At 59.8% G+C, this 21990-nt stretch overlaps 1 protein-coding gene across 1 annotated transcript in view; it reads left to right on the top strand.

The window, feature by feature from the left end:
* LOC137143300 (cullin-9-like) overlaps positions 1 to 21990 on the top strand; it is a 53670-nt gene that overhangs the window by 12294 nt on the left and 19386 nt on the right. Inside the window, exons 5-34 of the mRNA XM_067533027.1 lie at positions 709 to 847; positions 4216 to 4400; positions 5561 to 5927; positions 6181 to 6373; positions 7635 to 7842; positions 8038 to 8231; positions 8373 to 8599; positions 8938 to 9172; positions 9392 to 9494; positions 9943 to 10170; positions 10603 to 10693; positions 10794 to 10965; positions 11420 to 11525; positions 13167 to 13262; positions 13428 to 13603; positions 13727 to 13860; positions 13946 to 14106; positions 14169 to 14182; positions 14522 to 14550; positions 14665 to 14771; positions 15136 to 15318; positions 15702 to 15850; positions 16129 to 16342; positions 16645 to 16813; positions 17339 to 17487; positions 17872 to 17989; positions 18258 to 18454; positions 18541 to 18815; positions 18902 to 19265; positions 19605 to 19745. Of these exons, the coding sequence (XP_067389128.1) occupies positions 709 to 847; positions 4216 to 4400; positions 5561 to 5927; positions 6181 to 6373; positions 7635 to 7842; positions 8038 to 8231; positions 8373 to 8599; positions 8938 to 9172; positions 9392 to 9494; positions 9943 to 10170; positions 10603 to 10693; positions 10794 to 10965; positions 11420 to 11525; positions 13167 to 13262; positions 13428 to 13603; positions 13727 to 13860; positions 13946 to 14106; positions 14169 to 14182; positions 14522 to 14550; positions 14665 to 14771; positions 15136 to 15318; positions 15702 to 15850; positions 16129 to 16342; positions 16645 to 16813; positions 17339 to 17487; positions 17872 to 17989; positions 18258 to 18454; positions 18541 to 18815; positions 18902 to 19265; positions 19605 to 19745 (5124 nt within the window). The remainder of the gene's footprint in view (positions 1 to 708; positions 848 to 4215; positions 4401 to 5560; positions 5928 to 6180; positions 6374 to 7634; positions 7843 to 8037; positions 8232 to 8372; positions 8600 to 8937; positions 9173 to 9391; positions 9495 to 9942; positions 10171 to 10602; positions 10694 to 10793; positions 10966 to 11419; positions 11526 to 13166; positions 13263 to 13427; positions 13604 to 13726; positions 13861 to 13945; positions 14107 to 14168; positions 14183 to 14521; positions 14551 to 14664; positions 14772 to 15135; positions 15319 to 15701; positions 15851 to 16128; positions 16343 to 16644; positions 16814 to 17338; positions 17488 to 17871; positions 17990 to 18257; positions 18455 to 18540; positions 18816 to 18901; positions 19266 to 19604; positions 19746 to 21990) is intronic.

Here is a 21990-nt window from a genome sequence, read left to right as displayed (position 1 = left end):
TTGTATACATGATGCCAGCTTTGTCCAAGCACTAACCTTTACTTGGAAATTTGGCTGGTACATAACTGTGTTGAGAGCTAAGGCCTTTGCTTGGTTTAAAAGAAATTGTTTTTGCCTCTACTACGATGGGAGCTGGGAGCATGCTTCCTGGCACCAGTAGACAAATGTGCTGGCTCTGCTCGAACTAGCTTGTTAAAAATAGCAGGATGGCATGGGTACAGTGGCTTAGGCTAGCTTCTGAGTCGGTACCTTAGAGCTTGGGTGGCTTTGTACTCGGGCATGAGCTGCTGCCCTGCTCTTCCTGGCTGCGCTGTTGTCTTTGGTGCCCTGGCTCTGAGTCTGTTGGCCTGTCCTGGGGGAAGGTTGTTCCCAGCTGTAGTGTAGATGTACCATGAATAACTCAAGAGCAAGGCATTCCCAAGCAGCACAAGTGAAGCTGGTAGAACTTATGTTTTGTTTTTTAACAAGAACCTAGGAGACCGATGCTAATGAGAACTTGTTAATGCACTATTAAGGTTGTCCCTTTAAAACCAGGAAATGCAACAGTTCCAATATCAATACAGTCTAAGCCACACTGTGTCCCCTAGATACCACAGAACGTGCCCATATATATACAGGTGAGAGGGTGGTGTTTTCCCTTCTCTATTTATATAACGTGGGCACAGGGGAAGTGGCAGGTCTGATCACACAGGTCTGTTTCACCTACAGGTTTTGTGGCAATCTACAGGCCGGACTTACTGGGTTCCCTGGCACAATGTGGAGATTATTGGTGCTAGGGAGCAGCCGGAAGAAGCTGCTGCCCAGGAAAAGATATCCAGTCTGACAGAGAACTTGAAACTAACCACAGGTGAGGTTATGTGCGCTGTGTGCGTTCTCTTCCGGTTGCACTTTTGCATGCTTTGGAGTGGTAAGCTTTGGGGCTAGTTGTATTTCCTTTCCAGTGTTGCGTGACTCAAATCTCTTCTAGTGATTTTCCCAACGAGAAAAGTCGTTCCGTTTGTTTTGTTTGAGGGGCTTGTCAGTAAGTGATAGGGCTTGGGACTGGGTGGGCCACCTGTTCAGATCCTGTGGTTTTGTGTCCTGCTAACAATAGGTGTAAAGTGTCACTTAGGGAGACATTTACCTTGGAATTAAACAGCATGTTATACTATTTTGGCACTTGCTGAAAATGAAACCACCTGAAACTTGGTGCATATAAAATAAAGAGGAATGACTAAAACAATGTAGGTTTATAAGTTTTTAAAGTGCTAGTGTGCTTTTTTTGGTAGTTTGATAAACTCAGATTTAAAATCTGTAGTAATTTTGGGGATCTCCATTTTTGGGGGTCCATTTTGAAACATTTTAAAAGGCCCTGTTTTGAATGGGAGGGTGCTCAACGATGTCTGAAAATTGGAAGGTATCTTAAGTTGAACACCCCAAAATTGAAGGACCCAAAATTATTAGTCACTTTTGAAAATCTTTTTCAGAGATCATCTAATCTGACCTCCTTCATAATACAGGCCAGAGAATTTACCCAGTAATTCCTGCGTTAAACCCAACAACTTGTTGTTGAACTAGCATGTATCTTTTAGACAGTCATCCAATCTTGATTTAAAGTCTCCCAAGTGACAGAGAATTCACCAGACACTACAGTAAGCTGTTTCAGTGGCCAAGCACGCTTGCTGTTAGAAAAATGTGCTGCTTTTTCCAGGTTGTATTTTTCCATCACTGACCTCCAGCCATTGGATCTTGTTATGCATCTGTGTGTTAAGCTTTCCCTGAACACCAGCTCACATTGACTTAATTACAAACTGGTTTAGTTAAAAGGCTGAAAACCCTTGTATGGACGCTTTTATTTCCACTTAAGCATGGTTTAATTCATTTTAGCTTAAGCTAACCTGACTAGGAACAGATTTAAGCTAAAACAAACCTGATTTAAACTGGAATAAGTGTGTCCCCACAGCTTTGGCAATGGTTTAAATACATTTGTTTAAAATCACACCTTTATCCTGTGCAACTCTGTGTGTAGACATTCCCTTATATTACAGTGCTCTCTAGTGCTGATACCATTCCCTGTGTGGGTATTTACAGACTGTGATCAGGTCCCCTTTTAACCTTCCTTTCAGTAAGCTAAATAGACTAAGCTCTTTAAGAGTTTTGCATGTTTTCCAGACTATTGATCATTCTTATAGCTCTTCTCTGACCTCTCTATTTTTGCAACATCTTTCTTAACGTGTGGATGCTGGAACTGGACATGGTATTCTTGTAATGATTCGTAGCATGTAAGGCCAGACGGGTTCTTGTTCTGCCTGTCTTGGCTAGATTAAAGAGCCCTTCAGGACACTGTATTTTTTCCCTAAGAAGATACTTACACACCACAATCAAGTCACCTTGCAATCTTTCTGTTGCTCACTGAGAGACATTTTTTCCAAGCCTCAGATAATTTTTATGGTTCAACTCTGCCCCCTCTCCAATTTTTCAATATTCTTTTTCAAATGCAGAACTCGGTGCCGTATTCCAGCAGCAGCACTATGCTGTATATGGAGGAAAATCACCTCTTTGATCCTATTCACCTCTCCCCAGCTTATACCTCCCTTTTGGCACAGTGTTGCACTGTTTGCTCCTGATGAGTTGCTGGTCCCCAGTGACCTCTAAATCCTTTTCAAGGAGGCACTTCAGAAAAAATAGCATGTGATCATCTAATTAAAGGACTGTAACATAATGCAGATGCAACAGGGGCTGAGTTAAGATTGCGCAGGCAGCCTTAACGCTGGCATTTCCTAACTTCTGAGTGCTTGACTTTGCAATAATGTTCTTTCTTGTTGTGTGTAAAATGCTAGGTTTTTGAACCTAGATTGAAAGGCAAGTTGCAAATGCTATTCAGTCTCCAGCAGTATTCAAAATTTTAAAAGGGAATTGTTTTGACTTTTAGGTGCTTAATAGAAGATTTACATAATTAATAATTATCTGTAGTGTTGTAGTGCCAGGGACCATGTATTTCATGATGATTGCCACAGGGACTACGGCCCTGTCTATACACACAAGTTGTACTGCATTAAGTGTGCTGACATAATTAAATAGATACGATCCCTGGTGTGGATGCATTTATACCGGGATAAACTTGTTTATACCAATATAGCTTATTCCTGCATGGGAAGAGGAAGAAGTGATACCACTATAAAGCACATGTTTACCAGTATGACTGCATCCTCACTAGGGGTTGTATCAGTCTAACTATACTGGTAGAAAATCACACACCCCCTTCTCCCCACCAGTATAAAATCTGCATAGCTTAGGCCTACACAAAACTAAGATCTCTGTGTACTCATATCCGAAGCTACAATTGTTTTATACTGTAACTCTCTGAGCCCAGGAGCCTTACCCCAGTTAATACACTGATACCATTGGGTCTTTTGTGCTAGCAGGTTTGGTATGCATGAAATCTCTTTACCTAGGTATGGCCTCCTCACCGTAGTGTCTGAGCATCTAAAGTGTGTGCTTCTGCTGAACTAATTTGTTCTCTTCAGGTCCCTCTTTATTTTTCAGCCCTCACTGGCGTGCTCGGCTCCCCTAAGCCGAGCATAGTCTGCAGCTTCAGTTAAGATGCTGCTTACTTCCTTCTTGCAGAGGTTAATGAGGCTATTAAGTAAGACTTGCCCCCTGATCTCCACAGATGTCTCCTGCTAGATGTGCCCCGTTTCCTACCCCCTTTACAGTCCTGCAGCCGGTCAGTTTTTGTGATGGTGTCATGTCCCAAAAACTTACAAACAGACTGGAACTGTGAATGACGCCTGTCACTGTTCTAGTTCTCCCCTCGCTATGCTATGCCTGCTGCCTGGCATCCGTGGAGTGGACAGGACAGATGGCTCTGATTGGAGAGAACAGTCCATTTGGATCTCAGTTTTAAACCGGTTTAAATTGAAATCCTTTTCTTTAAAAACACTGATGTATCTCCCCCTTTCCATTGCTTTGCGTCTATAAGCAAGAAGGTGGTTTTCCTGACAGCCGCCTGGTGTTTTCTGCTTGGTCTGATTGCCAGTAGATGCAGCCTTGGAATCAGGAAGGCATTTCCTTTGAATCCTGGCTTTTGGCTGCCTGAATGGCCCAGGCCAGCTCTCCCCTCCTGAGTCAGATGGCTCTGCAGCGGGGTAACCGTCCTGCTGAGGCGCTCAGGGTTTGTCTGTCCACCTCCGGGGGAGTTACAGGCTCTCTCCATGTTGTTGTGTCCCCCTGCAGTGACCCAGACGTTTTACTGCAAGCCCCTGGGGGGGCTCTATTCCCTGCCCTACCTGACGGACCGGCTGAGCGAGGACTGCGAGGCCCTGAGCCGAGCCGAGTGGTGGGAGCTGCTCTTCTTCGTTAAGAAGCTAGAACCACACGAGCAGCAGGAGATCACCCACCTCATCCAGCAGCAGCAGGAGGTGAAGGGAGAAGGGAATGGGGGAGATCAGGCAGCATCTAGCCCCAGCCTGCAGGGTACCCCGTTAGCCTGCCTCATCAAAGAACACGACCGAGCACGTTTCTGAACAGAGCTACGTGTGCAGTGTATCTCGGGATGGGACAGGCTGCAGAGGAAATCCCTCTTGGTACATTAGTTATTTGTCAGAGCTGCTGGGTACCCCCGTCCCACTCTCAGGCCCTGCATTCAAGGCCACAGTCCAGATTTGCTCCCCAAACTCGCCTACTCTGGTAAAGAAAGTCTCTGCTGGCTTCTGTCTGTCTGTGGCATGAAGCAGGCAGCGAACACACTGACTTGCCCTGGGGCTAGCAGTGTTGTCTGTGAGGAGTAGCCCTTCTGCAGTCCAGCCGCTGGCTGCTCAGCCCTTCCCAGACCCTTGCTTTGAGCTTGCACTTCCTATTACTGCTCCCAGCTGGGTTCTGCCCAGCTAATGGGCTACAGCTGTTACATGGTGCTGCCGGTTAACTTGCGCTGCCCTGGCCTGGAGCCTTGAGAACGTCTGACCTGGCCACTCTCTGACCTGTCCTGGGTCCTAGATGGCTAGTGTTTCCTGGCCATCATCCTCCTCTAGCTCCGTTATTCGGGAAGGCTTTCATAGGCCACAGAGTCAAGCCTGGTGCAGGAGTGTGAACAGAAAAGGGAAGGAGCTGAGGGGATCAGGTAATTGGGGGCTGACGTATTGGGAATGGGATGGAGACAAGGATGGAGTGGAACAGGTAACTGGGGAGCTGTGAGAAGAGCAGAGCAGAACGGGAGGGGAGGCTGAAGTGGGGGAGCAGGTGGGGAGGGTGCGGGAGGACCAAGGAGAGTGGCTGGAACAGAGAGAGAGAGAGAGAGAGAGGAACAAGAGGAGACCAGTTTGGCCCAGGCCCAGGCCCAGGCAGAGAAACTGTGTCCAACAGACTCTGGATGGGCAAGTCACAGGCCTAGGGAGATGCTGTCAGCAGCTGTTGGGACCTTGATTGTGAGACGAGAAGAAGGCTTGTGCGGTGCTGGTTCGGTTCTGGTTGGCCCTGGTGGTATCAGGGTTGGGCTTGTCCAGTGCTGGTTCAGTTCTGGCTGGCCTGGGGTTATCGGGTCTGCCGAGGATCCCTGAGGATTAACCGGGGCTCTGCATTTCAGCTGCTGGAGCTGGATGAAGAAGCCCTGATCCAGCTGTCAGTACCGGTGGAGCTGGCTCAGAAAGTGCTGCAGATGCTGAGCGAGCAGTGCCAGGGCTGCACCCTGAGCGACCTGCACAGCTCCCACGTCTACATCAAGTACTTCCTGAGCACAGGGGAGGCGCGGCCGGCCTGCCTGGGGGTGGACGCAGCCCCCTCCCAGTGCGCCGAATCTCTGGTGTCCAAGAAACCTAAGAGAGACTCTCCAACTGCCAAGATGTGTCCCCCCGCCACAGCCCCTCTGGAGAAAACCGACTCCCAGCTGTTCAGCGAACTGCTTTGTGCAGAGGGGCTGCCCTGCCCAGAGGTGCTGGAGGAGAAAGTCGAGGGTACGTGCCAGCCGGGGAGGGAGCTGCGCATTGCAGTCGCTGCGGGAGGCTCTGGTCTCTAGCTAAAGCGGGTCCCTGCTGCCAAGGTGCGAGTCTGGACAGGGGAGACTGGGTCAGGGAGGGGAGGGGACTTCCCAGGGAGGGAGAAGGGTGATCCGTGGGGAAGCGCTGCGGGGAGGGTGCCCAGAGGGCTCGGCGAGACCCGGGAGGCCTTGTCCTGCTGCCGGGTTGACGGGTGTTTTGGCCTGGCCAGTGTTGTGCAGCGCAAAGGGGTCGGGCAAGAAGAGCTCCTTGGAGAGGATTGCCGACATGGTGGAGATGATCCAGCGGTCCAGCTCCCAGGTTGGGATGCAGGTAGCTGGGCTCAGGCTCATTATCAAGACCCTGGAGGAGGAGGTCGGGCGAGAGCGGCAGGTCATCAAACCGGAGGGCGGACTCACCATCAGGTAAGTTCTCGGGGGGTCGTCTGGGTTCGCCCAGATCAGGTGGTGCAGCCCCTTCCCTGCAGCAGCTGGAGATGGCCTGCGGGTGCCTCCCAGAGAGACGGGGCAGGAGAACCAGCCGTTCCTGGCTCCAGGGCCCAGCTGCTGGCAGGCATCTATCTCTGGCCTGGGTGTTACCCGTGTGTGATGTTTGTTAGACCCATGCCAAGGGATGCCAGTCAGAACTTGGCACTGTGGGGCTGTGCGTGCCATCCTGGCTCTGGAAGTGTAGCGTCTAGCTAAAGGAACGGGGGAGATGGCACAGATACATTTAACAGATTTTACGGCCAGAAGGACCATTGTGACCGTCTAGCGGGATCCTGTGCCCAGCACAGGCCAGAGAACTTCACCCCGTGATGCCTGCACGGGACTGAAATCTTCCGTGTAAGTGACACCGTCGAGCCCAGTAAGTTGTGGTTGAGCTGCAGTGTGCGCTTGGGGCGGACGGCCCCTCTTGGTGTAACCACCACAAGCAATGGAAGATTTGCCCCATCCCTGGGAAGCTGTTCCAATGGCCGGTCACTCTCCCAGTTACAAAGGTCTCTGATTCTCAGTTTGAACTTTGCCACTGGATCTCATCCGTCTCTGTCTGCTGGATCTAAGAGCCCCCTCGTGTCAGAAACGTTCTCCCCAGGCAGGTACCTGCAGACTGGAGCAGGTCTCCTCAGCCTTGTAGCTTCTCAGAAACATGGATCCGGATGCTTTAGTAGTGTGCTGCGTGGCAGGTTTTCCAGACCATGATTCTTGTAGCTCATTTCTGAACCTTTTCCAGTTTCTGAACATCTTGCACCAAGCGTGGACACCAGAAGATCAAGGGTAAGGCCCTTTCAGGGGAGAAATTGCTAGGCACTAAAGTGCCCTTTAGTCTCGCAGAGACGGACAGGACAAGAACCAGTGGCTGGAAATGGAAGGCAGGCCAAGTGAGAAATAAGGCGCAAATGTTGGCCAGGGAGGGCGACGACCCATTGGAACAAACTCCCGAGGGCAGTGGTGGATTCTCCACATCTTGCTGGCTTGAAATCAGAACTGGGCAGGTGCCCTTCCGGGACTCACCTGCCAGCGTTAGGGGGATGGGGACCCTGTGGGGCCAGGAGGGGATGGGGAGGCCCGTTTGGGGCTGGTGAATCTGGTTTCTGGGGCAGAGCTGATCTGGACCTGGAGCCAGGCAGCCAGTTGGGTCCCCGGTTCCTAAGCCCAGCTCCTGAGCTGCCGTTGGGCCCCGCAGGGAGAAGCTGGTGAAGATGCTGGTGGAGCTGCTGACCAACCAGGTGAAGGAGAAGCTGCTGGTGGTGCTGGCGCTGCACCTGCTCTGTGCGCTCATGGCCAAGTACGACTGGCGCGTGCTCTTCGCCACGGAGGGCGGGGTGCGTGCTGTGCTAGCCTGCATGCAGCAGTACGCCCCCTCGGCGCTGGTCCAGCAGGCTGGCCTGGCGGTGAGTGCGTGCGCTGTCAGCCGTGGGCCCAGGCTGGGGCCAGCAGGCGGGGTGAGAAGTTCGGCTCATGGGGGAGGTGGTGGCTGTAGGGGGCTGAGGGGCGGGGACGTGCTGGAATCCCGGGGGCAGCCTCAGGTTCTCTGTCTGGGGCTGCGCTGCCGGCTCTCCTCGCTAAGCAGCTTCCTCGGCCTCCAGGCTCTGAAGGTGCTGGTGGGCGCCGGGAACTGCGAGCTGCTGGGTGCCAGCGAGAAGCCCTGTTCCTTGAACCACGCCGATGCCCAGATGATGCGGGAGATCTTCGCCAGCATCGGCTCTGCCTCCAGCAAGGACTCGGACAGCCTGCTCTGCGCTATCCCTGCCGCCATCCGCACCATGCAGGGCACTGCTGGGTACAGGGGGGCTGAGGGCTCATTTCCAGGGGGAACCCTGCAGGGGGGTGGCTCTGGGGGATGCCTGGCGGGGGGCCCTGGCTGGCAGTAGGAGCAGCGTCTGGCGTCTGCAGGCGCTCACCCTGGCGCTCTGTCCCACAGGGCCTCGTCGGCCGTGCAGAATGGGTTGCTCGTGGCCAGTGTGCTGATCGACAACCACCGGGGCCTGGCCGAGCAGCTGGTGAGCTGTGACCTCCACTCGGCCCTGCAGAGCTGCTGCCAGGAGGGCCAGTGCTCCGCCGCCCCCAGCCACGCCAACGAGCCGCTGGCCCGGGTCGTGCTCAACCGCCTGGCGGAGCACAAGCTCCTCACGAGCCTGGAGATGGCAGGTACGGAGCCCCCCGCATAACTGTTGCTGTGAGCCTGGGACGGCAGGTACAGGGTCCCCTGCATTCCCTCCACAGCCACTGCTGTGAGCCTGGGGACGGCAGGTACAGGGCCCCGCACGTGACCCCCCAGCCGCTGCTATGAGCCCTGGGGATGGCAAGTACGGGTCCCTTCCCCCCACACACAATCCCGCCCCCATGAGCCCAGAGACGGACACTAGCTGCGAGCGTGGAGCTGGCGGCCATGCCATGCTCTGCCCCAGCGCCCCCCAGGGGGATTCCGGAGGTCCTGGGGGAGGTTGTGCCCCGTCCCCATCCCACAACCTCTCTCCCTGTGGCAGACGCGGGCGCCCCCCTGGATCTGAAGGACGTGGACGTGCAGAAGCTGCTGGGCAGTCTGCAGGAGAGCAGTCTGTCTCCGGAGGTGGTGCTGGCCCTGGAGCGCTGCCTCTGCGATGGGGCCGGCCCGGAGAGCGAGGTGGCTGACGCCCTGCGGGACCCTCAGCGCTTCCTGCTGCTGCTGCGCAGCCTGGAGCAGCTGGGGGCCGAGAAGGCCGCGCAGCTGGGGATCCTCAGGTGAGGCGGCGGGACAGGTCGGCTGGGGAGTCTGGGGGGTGCGGCCGGGGAGCCTCAGGTAAGGCTGGGGGAGGTTGGGGGCAGGGAAGCTGTGGAGATATGAGCCAGCCTGGCAGTGAGAGTGGCCCATGCGGCTGGGAGGGCTGGCACCCAGGGGGTTCGGGGCACTGGCAGCCGCTGGTCTCTGCCCTCAGGCCCTGTGCTCCGTCTCTTGTTCAGGATTTTGAACAAGCTTCTGGACGGGTGCCAGGAGGCGCTGCCCTGGCACGAGTGCGTCGAGCCTTGTCTGTCCTCCATGAGCGCCCACATCAACGAACGGGAGGTGAGGCAGTCTTGGGGGGGGTGGTCCCCGCTCACTGGGTGGGGTAGGGGGGGGCTCCTGGCCCAGCCCGTGATATGGGCTGCAGCAGGAATTGCTGGTGAAGTCTCTGGCCAGTGCCTTTATAGCCCTGATGGAAGCCAGTCTGTCCTTGGGGGGCTGGGCCTATCCCCCCCAGGCCCCATCCCCACAGCTGTTGGTTATGCCTTTCCCCAGTGCCCCCAGCCAGGCCTGGGGCCTCTCTGCGCTGGTAGGACCATGTCTGGAGGCTTCAGCCAGGCGCCCCACAGAGCTGTGCTCCCCAGAGACGAGGTGGGCGTGGGGCCAAGGGCGACAGGCATTGGGGGGAAGGGGGACTCGCCCTAGCCACGTGGCAGAGCCAGGACGAGAAGCGGGTCTCCCGGCTCCCAGGCTGGTGCCCTAACCCCCAGGCCGCGCTGCCCCTGTGCAGGTGGTGCAGGAGTTCATTCGCTTCCTCCACCGCCTGGCCACCGCCCACAAGGACTGTGCCGTGGTGATGTGCCGCGTGGGCACCAAAGAGGCCCTGGCCAAAGCCCTGGACAAGCACAGCTCTAACCTGCTGCTGGTGCCGGAGCTGCGGGACCTGGTGACCGACTGTAAGAAATACGCCAGCCTTTATAAGAAGCTGACGACCAGCGTCCTGGCCGGCTGCATCCAGGTGAGCCAGGGCCCGTGTGCGGTGTGGGGTGCCCCCCACCCCCCGGGAGAGTCCCATATCCTGCCCAGGGAAACAGGCACTCTGCCCGTGGGGGAGACTCCCCCCACTGCCTGCGGGCGGGCGGGTGGGCTGTGCACTGGGTGGGTGGAACCTCTGACGCCTGCTAGGCACTGACCTGGGGCATCTCAGGTGGGAGAGGGGCTGGTAGTCTCTGGGGGGGCAGGGAGCGGGGGAAACGGGCTGGTGGTTTCTGCAGGGGGGCTGTGTGTAGCGGGGCAGTGGCCGTGGGGCAGAGGCTCTCTCTGGGCACAGTTTGCTCACGGGGAGGTCGCTCCCCCCCACCTGTGGGGCTGCGTTGCTCGGGGGCCAGCTGGCGCCGGGGGCAGCGCCGGGTAGCTCCCCCAAGTGATGCTTTGTGCCCCTCTCTTGCAGATGGTGCTGGGGCAGATCGAGGAGCACAGACGCAGCCACCAGCCCATCAACATCCCCTTCTTCGACGTCTTGCTGCGTCACTTCTGCCAGGGTCAGTGTGCGGGGGTCGCCGGTGGGGGGGCGGGGCGGGGCTGGGCTGCTTTCCCCAGTGGCCGTCCAACTCCCTGCAGCTCTGTCCTGTCTCCCTGCAGGCTGTAGCGTGGAGGTGAGGGAGGACAAGTGCTGGAAGAAGCTGGAGGTTTCCTCGAACCCGCACCGCGCCAGTAAGCTGACGGACAGGAACCCCAAGAGCTACTGGGAGTCCAACGGCAGCACCGGCTCCCACTACATCAATGTCTTCATGCACCGCGGCGTGGTGGTCAGGTGGGGCGGGGGCCGTGTGCGCCTGGTGCCCTGGGTGTGTTCCCGGTTGGGGGGGACAGGTGGGCATGGGGAGGGCTGGGGGCTGAGGATTGGGCGGGGTGACAGGAAGCCCTGGGTGGCAGAGAGGGTGTTTCCGGGGGTGGGGGAGGGATCGTGGGGGGTTGGGTGGGTGAGGGTTGGGTGGGGGTGACAGGGAGTCCTGGGGCGCTTGGGCTGCACATGCTGGTTCCCTGCCCCAGGCTGGGATGGGTTCCCTTGCCAGTCACCAGCCATGCAGGGGCCTCGGCTGTGCCCCTTGGTGCCAGGTGCCCTGCTGGGGTGGCTGTAGGAACTGGGGCTCAGAGCAGTGCAGCACCAGGTGCCCCCCACTCAGGGCTGGCGCTGGGCCCGGCTGGCACTGGAGCAGAGCCCTGGGATGGCGTGGTGCCAACACTGCGGCTCTCCCCGGCGGCAGGCAGATGAGCCTGCTGGTGGCCAGCGAGGATTCCAGCTACATGCCAGCCCGGATCGTGGTCATGGGAGGAGAGAACCCGGCCAGCATCAGCACTGAGCTCAATACGGTGAGTCTGACCCAGCTGCCCCAGAGAGGAGCCCTGGCGCCGAGAGGGGATGTGGCCAGGCGTGGGGGTCCTGGGCCATGGGGGCTGCCCTGCATGGCGGGCGGCAGGGTGAGAGCTTGGCCCCTGCCAGCGCCCACCTCTGCTGTTCAGTGTGGAACTGGGGCAGCCCGGTCCAGGCTGGCGTTGGGAGGAGCCTGTGGGGCACGACTGACGTGCAATTGGGGGGCAGCCGGACCTCGGAGTCTCCAGCCCCAGACCTGCAGTCCCTGTGCGGGTGGGGCACATCACCAGCACTCGCCCCGCCAGAGCAGGCAGGGGCACCGTCTCCACCGCTTGCCAGGACCCGTGCTCCAGAGGGAGGGACAAGCAACCCCCTTGGACAATTCCAGAAGAGCCCGTCCCGGCTTCCCCTCCTGTCCTGCCCCTCGTCCTCCCCCTGCAGGCCCTGTCCTAGGCTGCTCCCCTTTCTGCTGCTGGGCTCTGCCACCCGCCCCCACCCTCGGCTGCCCCTAGCCCAGCCGGAGTGAGCGAGCTGCCCTGGCAAAGCTTTAGACAAGAACCAGTCTGGCCGCTGCAACCCACGCTGCTACCGGTGCTGTCTGAGCTGGACCGTCTGCCTGCCCTTGGGCATGCCAGGGTCTCCGCTGCACCCAGGCCTGAGGGTGGAAGATGGACTAAGATGAGCCAGGGAGTCGCCTTCTGCCCCACTGGGCAGCGCCCATCCTCAGGACGTCGCTGGAGCGGGCAGAGGGGCAGGCGGTGCACAGGCAGCCCTGCACATTCCTATCGGAGCAGCACCTACATCTGGGCAGGCGGCATCCGGGTCTGCCGGGCCTGGCCCTGATCCTGCGTGAACAGCGCTGGCGCCAGCTCCCGTGTGTTTGGGCTGGTCTTTAAAGCCCCGGCTCCTGGAGGCAGGGGAATCTGTCAGCATCACAGCTGTCACCGGCTGAGTGAGGTGCCCACCCCCGAGCTTGACACTGGGCCCCCCACGACTCCAAAGCCGGGGGGCAAAGAGCTCCTGGGGATTGTTCTGATCTGAGCTGGGGGCTGGGAATCCGCTGGGACGTCAGGTGCTGGGGGAGCAGGAGCAGAGGTACAGCCCTGTGCGCTGGCCGGGAGCTGGGGCTTGATGCTGGCTCAGCAGCGTCAGCAGGGCTTGGCACCCGAGGGTGCGATAGGAGATTGCGTCTCACTAGGTGCTGGGGGCACACAGGGCTTGTTGAGTGTCTCAAGGCCAGTCCCCGTGGCCTGGCGGCACCCTGCATCCCGGCCAGTTATGGTCTCGGCCGCTCCTGCTGGGCTGACGGCAGCTCCTGAGCGAGGGTGCATCTCCCCGGGGGCTGCTCTCAGTGGCCCTGCCGGCTGGGTGCTTGGTTCTCTCATCTCCCTGGTGTTGGCTGGTAGGCACCCTGGGGCTGCTGGACAGGCAGAGGCTTCGCTGGCCAGTCCCCACTTACATCCCTGCTGCTGCTGCTCTCCTCTCCCTGCCCCGCCAGGACCCGTGTTCCCGCTGGCGTAGCTCTGGGGCTGGGCCCTGGCACGACAGTCAAGCGGGGTAGGGGCGGGACCTGCCGCTGCAGGTGGCGTCGCTCGGGGCCTCGCCATCCCAGTATCACGGTGGCTTTGTGGCTCCCCCAGGTGAACGTCCTGCCCTCGGCCAGCAGAGTGCTCCTCCTGGAGAACCTGACCCGCTTCTGGCCCATCATACAGATCAAGATCAAGCGCTGCCAGCAGGTAGGTGCGCGGGGGGGCCCCGTCCCCATGTGTGGCCAGGCCGATCCCTGGCCTCCCTCACCCCCCGGGGCTGTGCTGGCAGCGATTGGCCTGGGCCAGGAGCGCCCCGCGGGGAGCAGCCTGGCCGGCCCGTGTCTGAGCGTGGCGGGTGGTGTCCTGTTGCAGGGTGGCATTGACACGCGTGTGCGAGGCATCGAGATCCTGGGCCCCCAGCCCACCTTCTGGCCGGTCTTCAAGGAGCAGCTGTGCCGGCGCACGTGCCTCTTCTACACCACCAAGGCGCAGGCGTGGTGCCAGGAGATCGCAGACGATCGGATGCAGCTGCTGCAGCTCTTCAGCAGGTGAGGCCTCCCCTGGCAGGGCCCTGCCCCGTGTGTCTGCACCCGGGTCTCCTCCCCGCCCAGCACTGGCCAGGGCCCCCAGGCCACGGGCAGTGACTGGCACTGGCATCTCCGCTCTTGCAGGCTGAACAGCGCCCTGCGCCATGAGCAGCTGTTCGCCGATCGCTTCCTGCCTGATGACGATGCGGCCCAGGCTCTGGGCAGGACCTGCTGGGAGGCGCTGATCAATCCCTTGGTGCAGAGCATCACCAGCCCAGGTGCTGCCCGGCTCCTCCCCTGCCCGGTTCCCAGCTGCCGCCAGCCCGCCTGGCCCCGGCTCATCCTCTCCCTCCGGCCTTTCAGATCCCAGCGGCGTCAGCTCCCTGGCCTGGCTGCTGAGCGAGTATCTGCAGAACCTGGAGCCGGCCCGACGCACCAAGAGCCGCGCCACCATCTTCAACTCCCGCGTGCGTCGTCTGAGCCGCCTGCTGGTGCACGTGGAGCTGAGACCCCCGTCAGAGCCAGTGAGGGCTTCCCTGGGGCAGGGCAGGGAGTGGGACGGGTCCCAGGGCTGAGCTGGGGTAAGGAGCCCGTTGAGCTGCAGATGGACGTGACCCCTCTGCACCCCTGACAGCCGCGGGCGGGGGCAGTGGGCAGCACGCTGTGCGGGGATGGAGCCGCCCCTGGCACGGCAGAGGCTGACTGTGTGCAGCTGGCACAGGCTGTAGGAAGTGGAGACATGAAGGCCTTGCCCTGCACTTGGGATCGTGGGCCTGGTGCAGAGGTCGCAGGAGGGATTGCTGGGGCTGGCTCCAATGCGCCGCGGCCTCCAGGCTTGGCCCCTGCACTCCCTGGTGAGTGTGTGGGGCTGAGCCTGGTCCCAGCCGGGCAGGGGGTGTCGGACTGTGGCTCTCGCCCACCCCTGCAGTTGCCAGTGAGCCGCCCTCCCAGTAGGAGCGCTGGGAGGGGTGGCCCCAGCCCTCGTCCCACAGGCGGCTTTGGGGCCTGGAGGCTGCTGGAGCCCGTGACGCCCCCAATCCTGGCCCCCTGGCGCTGCTCTCACGCTGGCCCCCCCTTGGCAGGTGGGAAGAACAAGGAGCAGAGCTCCGGGGCTGCCAAGGTGTCGGGGAAGAAGCCCAGCGGCATGACGGGGATCGCCCAGTGCTGGAGGGATGTCGTGCAGCAGCAGGTGTGTGTGTGGGGGGGGGGGGGATGGGGGCGCGGTGTTTGTGCCAGTGTATTTTTTTTCTCCCTGTTCCTCCTCCCCTTGCTCCGTGGGGTAGCAAGCCCCCATCCCCCCGTATCCCTGGGCCTTCTGCCTCAAGCCCATGGGATGCCAGATGGGGAGCCCAGCCCCCGCCATGCCTTCCTCTGGCCTGTCCCGCCCCCAGTCCATCGTCCCAGGGCCCTCCCCATGCCTACTGGGTCCTGTCCTGTTCCCCCAGAGCCTGCCCCATGCCTCTCATCCCACACCTGCCTCCCTTAGGTCCTCCCCTCACCTGCCCCGTGCCCCTGGTGCCCCCCATAACCCTGCGCTGCCTGCCCCTGCCCAGGTGCAGCGGTTCCTGGAGTCAGCGTGGCAGGGGCCGGACTTCGTGGAGCGATACTGCTGCGTCTACCGGGGCCTGCGCGGCGCCATGGAGGAGCTGTTCGGGCAGCAGACGGCCTTCGCGCTGGCCCTGCGGCAGGGCTTCTCGGGGGCGCTGCTGCAGCTCTCCTTCCTGACGGCCACACACGTGAGTGGGGGTCGTCTCCGGGGCGAGGGGGGGCTGGCCCTACCTGGGGCCTCCAGCTGATCGGCCTGGGGCCAACCCCCTGGGCTGAAGGTGACAGAGGCTGCCTGAGGCCTCACCCCTTTGTGTGGGTCTCTCCCCCCCCCCCCTCCTGGCTGCCCTGGGGGGCGGGGGTCTACGAGTCCCAGCTGTGTGGGGTCTCTGCTGTTAACCCTGCAGCACCCTGGCCGTGTAGCTCGTGGGTGCCTCCTCCTCTGTTCCCTTCCCACAGAGCCCCCCAGGGGAGCGTCCCCCTCCATCCCCGTGTCACAGCTGCTGCCTTGGGGACTCCCTGCCATGGGGAGCTGCCCGAGAAGGCCCCTGGCAGCTGGCGCTCTGCCCCGCAGGTGAGCGAGAGGTTCGCTCGCTACATTGACCAGCAGATCCAGGAGAGCCAGACGGACGTGGCCAATGTGGAGACGCTGCAGCGCAGCCTGGAGCCCATCCTCTTCCTCTCCGGCCTGGAGCTCGCCAACACCTTCGAACACTTCTACCGGTGAGAGGGACCCCACACGGGGGCTGAGCCCCACGCCCGGCCTGGGGTCGCTCGTGTCAATGGGGGCTGGTGCCTGGCTTATGATGGGGGGCTCTGGCGGCTGCAGGGAGAGCGGCTCAGCTCAGGGCCGTGGGCTAGTGCGTGCCTGGTGCCAGCCGCCCGGGATGCCCTGTTCCAGACCATAGCGAAGAAGTGGAGGGCGCCAGGGGGGAGGGGTTCCAGGTCTGGGGGCAGGTGGGGCTGGTGGGGGGGGTGCCTGACGCTGGCTGCTGTTGCAGGTATTACCTGGGCGACCGGCTCCTGGCCCAGGGGAACGTGTGGCTGGAAGGGGCTGTCATTGAGCAGATCGGGCTCTGCTTCCCCAATCGCTTCCCCCAGCAGATGCTGAAGAACCTGAGCGAGTCAGAGGAGCTGCAGCAGCAATTCCAGCTCTTCCAGCTGCAGCAACTTGACGAGCGTCTGCTGGAGCTGGACGCAGGCCAGGAGGATGAGGTGAGCCCCCTGGCAGGGCCCCCTTTGTTCCCGGAAAGGCTGGGGGGGATGCTTTAAGCCCCCCCTTTCCCCTGGGCAGGGCTGGATCTGGGGAGGGCCCCCTCTGTTCCCGGGTAGGTTGGGACAGATATGGTGAGCCCCCGGGCAGGGCAGGGTCTGTGTGGGGTCCCCTCTGTTCCCTGGGTGGATGCTGTGAACACCTTGGGTGGGGCAGCGTCTGCGCAGTGCCCCCCATTCCGGCCAGGGGCCACAGAGGAGCCCCCGGTGGGAGGCTGAGCCCGGTGCACCTTGCCTGTCCCCAGGCAATGGAGGAGGCACCGGCTGCGCTGGAGGAGCCGGAGGTGAAGGTGCTGGCCCTGTCCCCGCGCTGCTGGACCATCTCCCCACTCTGCTACCTGGAGGACCCCGGCAGGTGTTTCCCGGAGCCCCTCGGGGGCTACACGGCTCGGTTCGCCGACTTCTACACCAAGAGTGAGTCCGGGTGCAGGGGCGGGGTGTCTGGGCTGAGCCGGGGGAGGGGCTCGGGGGCTGCTAGGATCTCCGTGCACTGTGTGTGGGTGGGGAGCAGTGTGGCAGGGGAGGGGTCGCTTGGCCGGGGGTGGGGTGGGGGTCGCGTCGCCGGGGTGGGGTAGGGTTGCTGGGCGGGGCGGGGGTGGGGTGCATTGTGTATCAGGAGCAGTCATTGGGCCAGGGAGGGGTGGTTGGGTTGCGGGGCTGGGGCGGAGTCTGATGGGAGAGGTCGCCGGGGCGGGGCCGAGGTGGTGGGGTCGCCAGGGCAGGGGCGGGGTGGGTTGGGTTGCTGGGCTGGGCATAGGGGCCTCAGACTCATCAGCTCCCAGCCCTGGCGCTGGCCGCGGCTCCTGTGCTGTTCTGGCAGGTGGGGGGCCAGGCGGGCGAGCCAAGGGTGAGCTCCAGCCCTACCTGGGGGCACGTGGCTGGGGCAGGCGTGGGGGTCCCATGGCTCTGGCGTTTCTGGACTGGCCCTGTCTCTTGCAGGTCAGAGCCACTTTGGCCTGGAGCACTCGAAGCCGCGGCGCTTGCAGTGGACATGGCTGGGCCATGCTGAGCTCTGGTTCGCGGGCAGCACTGTGCTGCATGTCTCCACCCTGCAGATGTACATCCTGCTCTGCTTCAACAGCGCCCAGGTGGGGCCCCTCACCCAGGAGAGACCCTCACCTGGCGTGCAGACCTCTCCTGTCCTCGCAGGAGCTTCTCTGCTCCCTCCCGGGGGGGGGAGACCCCCACCAGGCGTGTGTGAGCACAGACCCCTCCTGTCCTAACAGGGCAGGGAGAATCCTCCCCCTGCCTGGTCTGTATGGGGCAGACACCCCTCTGCCCCTCCCCCCAAGAGGCAGAGACCCCAGCTTGGGCCCCAGGCTCTCCCTGTGTGGCTCATGCCAGAGGAATGGGTGTTTGTTGTCTCTCCCCTTTGCCCCTCACGCCCCCGGCCCATCGCCACATCCCCTCCCCACCCCAGCGTCGCCATGGCCCTGCCCTGCACGGTCACGTCCTGTCTCCTTTCTCCCCAGGAAGTTGCTGTGGAGATGCTGTCCCAGGCCACGGGGCTGCCTATGGTCCTGCTGAGCCATGCGCTGAAACCTCTCACGGGAGAGGACGGGATCCTGACCCAGAGCCTGCCTCAGGCGGGTGGGTATGGGAGGACTGGAGGGTGTGGGGGAGCACAGATGGAGATGGAGACCCTGAGCTGGGTCTGGGGTGTGGGATGGGGTGGAGGGAGATCAGGGGAGGGCTGGGCCCAGAGCAGGTGCCAGGGCGGGTCCATGGGGCTGGGCTCTGAGCTGGAAGGGGGTTTGTGTATGGAGCGGCCAGTCCCCCAGCAGGCTGGTGTGGGGGGACTTGGGGGAAGGGGCTGGTCCCTGAGCACCATTGATCTGGGGCTGTGTGTTGGTCCCAGGCATCCTGCGGCTGAACGAGGCAGCCCTGTCACGGGTGGCTGGCCAGCGCCTGTGGCTGCTCCCCAAACAGACGTACCTGAACGTGGAGGATGACGAGGGCAGCACCCTGGAGAGGAAGAGAAACATCATCTGCTGCCTCATCATCCGGATCCTGAAAGGGGAGAAGGCGCTGCACATCGATAACCTGGTGTTCAGGGTACGGGGGTCCCAGCAGGTGCCCAGCCCCGCTGCTCGGTTCCCTGGCAGCATAAGGGTTAACTCTGCCCTCTCCACCCCTCCCAGGTGATGGATGCCTGTCAAAAGTGTGAGTCTGGCCCTGCCCGCAAGTTCCTGAGCTTCTTCTGCAGCAGCACAGATGTGCTCTCCTGCGTCCTGCACCTGCTGACCCAGGGCTACGTCCGGCGCCAGGAGGACAGCCCCCAGCTTCTGGAGTATGTCTCCACGGAGCCCACGACGCCTCTCCGGGGCCAGGCCCAGATAGTTTTCAAGAGCACGGAGTGCAGGAGGCAGCAGCTTGCCAAGGGACAGGACGAGGGCAGCAAGTTCTCCCCATTCAGGTAAGGCAGCCTCCCAGGTGGGTCTGGAAGGGGGCTGTCACCAGGGTTTCTCTCCAGGTAGGTGATGGGCATTTGCTCTCTGCCAGGTTGGACGCTGGTGGAGTCGGCGCTGAGGAGGTCCTGATGGAGACCCTGCTGCTGCCTGTGGGGCGCACCATGAGTCAGGAGGAGGTGGAGGTGCTCATGAATCAGACCGTGCAGCAGGTCCTGGACACCCTGAGTGTCTCAGCTGATGTAGCCCAGCACCTGCTCATTCACTGCAAGTGGAACGCAGACCTGCTGATCCAGCACTACACCGAGGACCCGGAGCTGCTGCTTATTTCCTCAGGGCTGCAAGTACAGAACCCCCAGCCACCACCGAGCCCCATCACCCACTGTCCGGTGTGCGTGGGCCAGCTATGCCTGGATGACAAACCTCCCACCCTATGCTGCATGCACTACTGCTGCAAGGTGAGAGGCCTGGGGGCTGGCAGCTTCTACAGCTGAGAGGGATGGGCCCTGGTCCCAGCAGGGTGGGCAGCTTCCATCCCTGCACAGCTGTCAGGGGAGGGTCTTGGGGGCATACCTCATCGCCCCTCTTTCCCTGCTTCCTCATATTCCTGGGGTCTGTTCACTCCCCGTTTTCAGGTGTGGGAGTGGTCCTCGAGCCACTCAGACAATTTCATGAGTTTGTCTGGAGCCGGGAGATGGCCACTGCCCCTGACTAAGGGAGGGTTCCTCGGGAGGGGTCTGTCCCCTGGGGCGGGTGTCAGATGTACTCTCTAGATCTGATCTTGTCCCTCTCCCCAGTCCTGCTGGAATGAATATCTGACGACTCGCATCGAGCAGAACCTGGTTCTGAACTGCACCTGTCCCATCTCCGACTGTCCTGCGCAGCCCACCACAGACTTCATCCGTTCCATCATCTCCTCCAAGGAGGTCATTGCCAAGGTGGGTGAGGTCATGCCCGGGCGTGCGGCCATGTCTAGTCTGCCCTGAGGGTGTGTGCCAGGTGGGATGCACTTTGTTTCTAGGCCACCACCTTTCTCCCTGCCTGCCTTGGAGACCAGCACTGCTGAAAGCTGCCGTGGTGAGCAGCCCATGAGAGGCCTTGTGCCTTTGGATGGGTGAAGTCTCTCCTGCAGTGATTCTGTCCCCTGTGCCAACTGGCTTTGCTCCTGTGCCCTCCCTCATGCTCTTCACATTAGCCTTGCTCCAGCTGCTCTCCTCCCTCCTTCTGCACCCCACCCTCTCTGTCCCTGCCTCTCCATGTATCTAATCCCAAAACAAACCAACCAAGAGAGAACGATGGCACTGACAGGCCATCTGCAGCCCCCTCTGCAGGAATGAAAAGAGCTCTCCTTTTCCCCAAGGCACATCCGTCCAGCTGTAAGTGGCTAGCATGTTCCTGTGTTATGAACATGAGCCCCTAATTCTCAGGTGCCATCTGCCCAGTTTCCTCCACCCTACCTCAGAGAGTCATTCCCCCCTGGGACGAGGCCGTCAACAGGCAATACCAGTGCGGGCTGGCTTCTGACTGGCAAAGAGGAAGGAGTCACGGTCAGACTCCCCAAAGGAAGGCTTGTCTCAATATTAGCAATGGCGAGGCTAGCATCTCCTCGGAACTGGGCTGGGGGGGACCCCTCTCCCCCTCCCCATCTATGGAATTATAAAACACTTGGCAGTGTCCCTCTTGCCACAGGCAGTATGACATGGCTAGATTTCTGGGGAGCTATTTTCATTTCTGTGGGAGTTCCTGGCGGCAACAATCACTGGACCTGGAGCGGAGAGGGGTGACTAAGGTAATGCTGGCTGTTTGAGCCTTGGCTGGAGAAATGTGGGATCTGCTAACTCAGCCCTTGGGGAGGCATTTCTTGCTCAGATTTCCTTTGCCATCCAGGCAGCTGCTGTTGGTGGCCCAACTGGTGCCCAGATGTTGCCCTCCATGCTGGCTGGCTGGCTCTCTGTGAGTGTGAATACTGTCTTTGTGATTGGGAGCAGTAGAGGAAGTGTCTTATCTACACAGAGGGAGGGGCTTCTGTTCCTGCTGCTTCCCGATTCCCAAAAAGAGAGGTGGGTCTTTGACCCATTCTGGCCGTGAGTGTTCAACAGATTTGTCAAGAAAATGAAGTGCAGGATGATCAGCCTTGCTTCTATTAACCCTGGCCTGGAGATGGGAGTTAGGCATCCTTCAGGTTGGGGGCAGTGTACCAACTTTCATGTGGCAATACAGCCTGCCCGCAGAAAGTTTCTTCAATTCATAGTACACGGTATGTACTACTAGTATACAATCCTGCCCTTTGGCCTATCATCAGCCCCAGGGGTATTCACAAAGTGCATGAAGGTGGTTATGGAATTCAGATATTTCCTTACCTGGATGATTGGCTAGTTCAAGGGAGATCGAGGTCACGTATCCAGAACAGCTGTCTTGTCATCAGATATCTCTTCTCTGGTCGGGTCTAAAACTGAATGTAGAAAATTCACTTTTACAACCTACACAGAGAATAAATTTCATAGGGATAGACCTTGACAACACGTCTGCCCTGGCTTACCTTCCAGTAGACAGGTTCCAGGGCATAGTCTGTCTGTCCGAGAGTCTCATGTCCTCTCTGTGAACAACAGTGTGTGTAAGTCTGCAGCTATTGGGACACATGGCCTCATGCACGTACATCACTTGGTATGCCTTGCTTCACTTGAGATGTCTGCAAACCTGCCTTAACTCAGTATATCACCCAGGCTGACATTCCCTGGACATGCTGGTTTGCGTACCTGCTTCAGTCTCGAAAGTGGTGGATAGATCATCAGAAAGTATGTGGCAGCGTTCCATTCCTGCTGCCGGAACCCGCCATACACAGTATTTCATAAGGACAAAATCTCGCTACGACTACACCAAAATTAACTCCTGAGCTAATTTCAGAGTTTCATGTGAACTTGTCACTTTGCTTACCTGTGATTTTCCCAAAGCTGCATGCTCCTCCTCCAACACATTCATGAGATGTTACACCTTGGTCCAAGTCTCCTCAGCTCATGTCTTGGCACAGTGGTTCTAGAAGCAGCTATACCTTCTTCCTCAAGTAGTGTCCCAAGGGGTGCTCCATTTCAGGTGCACATGCAATCACACATGAGATTTTCAGTAGCAGTGCTGTTTGGTCCACACAGATGCTCTGCTCCACCTCGTGCTCTGCAGCAGGGCTAT

The sequence above is a fragment of the Emydura macquarii genome, unplaced genomic scaffold, assembly GCF_026122565.2.
Source record: "Emydura macquarii macquarii isolate MOO-44397 ecotype Brisbane River unplaced genomic scaffold, CSIRO-AGI_Emac_v2 contig_3305, whole genome shotgun sequence".
Lineage (NCBI taxonomy): Eukaryota > Metazoa > Chordata > Testudines > Chelidae > Emydura > Emydura macquarii.
This window is presented reverse-complemented; position numbering and strand designations above follow the sequence as displayed.